Here is a 2,929-nt window from a genome sequence, read left to right on the forward strand (position 1 = left end):
AGATATATGAACAAACTGACAGACAGACAGACACAGGAATAGACAGATACATGAACAAACTGACAGACAGACACAGGGAGTGACAAACAGGGTGAGACAGCTAAACATAGGCACAGACAGACACAAGCACTGATAGACTGACAGATACTGACACAGAGAGACAGAGCAATAAACAGTGTGATAAAGATACAGATTGACAGACAGACAGTTACAGTGACAGACAGAGACAGAGAAAATCAGACAGAAACAGACAGACACAAGTGCAGACATAAATACACAGAGACAGAAAGACAGACAAAAAGACAGACAGGCAGACAGAGGGGTAAACAGAGAAAGACTGACATACATACAGATACCAAGACAGAATCAGAGACAGATACAGACACAGAGACGGAGAGACAGGATGTAGGCTCAGAGACAGACACACAGACAGATAGAAATTAAAAAGAGACATGACACTGACCAAGAGACAAATAGAGTCAGTCAGAGACAGACAGAAAAACTGATAAATAGACAGTGAGACAGACAGGCAGACACAAAGACAGGAACAGACAGACATAGAAGCAGACACAGACAGACTGACAGGCAGAGGGACAAACTGACAGACAGTGAGGCAGACTGGAAGTTAGACTGACAGAGATACAGAGAGAATAAAAAAACAGATAGAAAGAGATAGGCAGAAAGAGAACCAGACAGACTCACAGACAGAGGGATAGAAACACAGAGAGACAGGCAGACTCAAAGACAGAAAGACAGACAGACAAATATAGAGACAGACACAGAGACAGAGAGACAAAAGAGAGAAAAAGCATCACACAGACACTTAGCCATACTGACACAGAGACAAAAGACAGACAAAGGCAGACAGAGACAGAAAGACACAGACAGACACAGATCAAAAACATACAGACACTGACAAAGAGACACACAGATACAGAAACAGGAATACACATAGAGAGACATAGACAGCCAGAAACAGAGACAAAGATAGACAGACAGACTAGACAAAGACAGATAGGCATAGACACACAGGCAGAGCGGCAGACAGACACAGAGACTTATCACACGTGTGTATCATTATACCAGGTTAATCACAGAACTTCATACAGGACAGGTTAGTACTTTTCCTACAGCTACACACCCAGCCCCAGTGTACCATCACTTTCTGATAAAAGTGTCCCTTGTCTACTCTCCTTGGCCAAGAACTTTAGGGAAGATAGCAAGCACTTGAAACCACGTGAAAGCAGCTATGGGCATGCTGACGGAATAAAACGCCACAAACTTCCAGGCATCTCTTAGCACAGCTACTCAACTGTATTGTGACACATTTACAGTTCTTAGACACCTTTCTTTGTCCTTCCAGACCCCTTCTCTCAGCACTATGGGTGGCCTTGTGACTGGGGCAGATAAACAGACCCAGATGGCCACCAATGTTGGCATGCTGAAGGTACTGGGCAGGCCCCTGAAACACCCAGTGTTCTCTCTTCAGAAGGATGCTGCCTGGGCCATGAACAACATAGCTGCTGGTCCCAGACACCATATCTATCCGTTGATTATATGTGATCTGCTGCCTCCATTGGTAGCCCTACTACAGAATGTAAGTGGCAAGTACGGGGAGAGAGTCTGTTGTACAGACGTGAGGATCTGAGTTCAATCTCCAGCGTCCACATGAAAAGAGAGATAGAAGTAGGATAGTCAGAAGTTCAAAGTCATGTTTGACCCACATAGTTGCAGTAAAGCCAGCCTGAGCTATATAAGACCCTGTCTAAGAAAAAATAAAAAGAAAATTCTCTGTGGGAATCGTGCTGCCTGCTTCGTGGCTTCTCTCAGACGCTGTGTTCTGATCAAGAACTGAAGGCAGGGTGTTAGGGTGTTGGACATAAATTTCATGTGTAAGCTCAGCTCTTACAGCTGACCTAGAGAGTGAACCAAACCAGGTCTGGTGCTACACACCTGCAATCCCAACACTCAAGAGACCGCTGCAGGAGGAATGCAAATGAGGGCTTGCCTAGGCTACATAGTGAGTCCTAGAGTCCCATTTTTAAAAGCTAAAACAAAACGAAAGATGGAGGGCGTGGTTTATTTTGTAGAGTGCATGCCTACCATGCACAAAGCCCTGGGGCTGACTGACAGCACCACAAATACTAGGCATTGTGGTGCTCATCCATAAAGATGGCATTTGGGAGTAGAGGTAGGATACTCAGAAGTTCAAGGTCCTCTTCAAGTTGGCGGCCAGCATAGTCTTCATGAGAGTCTATCTCAAAAACGAATAAAAACAACAACAACCAAAAAGTAATCAAGCAGCATCACTTTATGGTGGTCCTTAGGCTCATGGAGACCCCAAACCTCTGTCTTTGCAGACAGAATTTAAAGTCCAAAGGAACCTGCATGGCTAATTTTGTAACAGGGGATTCTCAGTGCAAGCTGACCATTCTTGTCCACTCAGGAATCTTGGAGCCGCTGCTGAATCTGCTCACTGCCCCAGACATGGAGGTCCTCCTCCTCCTCCTCCTCCTTTCTCCTTCTCCTCCCCTCCTCCTCCTCCTCCTCCTCCTCCTCCTCCTCCTCCTCCTCCTCCTCCTTCTCCTTCTTCTTCTTCTTCTTCTTCTTCTTCCTTGACATAGTTTCTCATTCCCTTCATGAGAATTATTATGATCGGGCAGTCCCCAGCTGAAGACACTGAGTCTGCTTCTTAGTAACATGAGGGAGTCGCTTAAGGGGACAAGAAGGCTCAGTATGTAAGGGTACTTGCCACCAAGAGAACTGACCCCTGCAAGTTGTCTGACACCCGCACTGTGCAATGGTGTGTGGATGCACACACAATGGGGAAGGGGGTGAGAGAGAAAGTGAATGTTAAAAAAGTTTAAGAAAAACAACACAAGTAGGTTGGGCTGGGATGTAACTCATTTGGTAGCACGCCACCCTAACA

At 45.6% G+C, this 2,929-nt stretch overlaps 1 protein-coding gene across 1 annotated transcript in view; it reads left to right on the forward strand.

The window, feature by feature from the left end:
• The window catches only part of Kpna7 (karyopherin subunit alpha 7), a 12,064-nt gene extending 9,390 nt beyond the window's left edge, over nt 1–2,674 (forward strand). The window contains 3 exon segments of the mRNA XM_055598538.1: nt 1,364–1,608; nt 2,361–2,506; nt 2,613–2,674. Of these exon segments, the coding sequence (XP_055454513.1) occupies nt 1,364–1,608; nt 2,361–2,506; nt 2,613–2,674 (453 nt within the window).
• The last annotated feature ends 255 nt before the right edge of the window (nt 2,675–2,929 follow it).

The sequence above is a fragment of the Psammomys obesus genome, unplaced genomic scaffold (genome assembly GCF_907164565.1).
Source record: "Psammomys obesus unplaced genomic scaffold, mPsaObe1.curated_primary_1811, whole genome shotgun sequence".
NCBI classification, from domain to species: domain Eukaryota; kingdom Metazoa; phylum Chordata; class Mammalia; order Rodentia; family Muridae; genus Psammomys; species Psammomys obesus.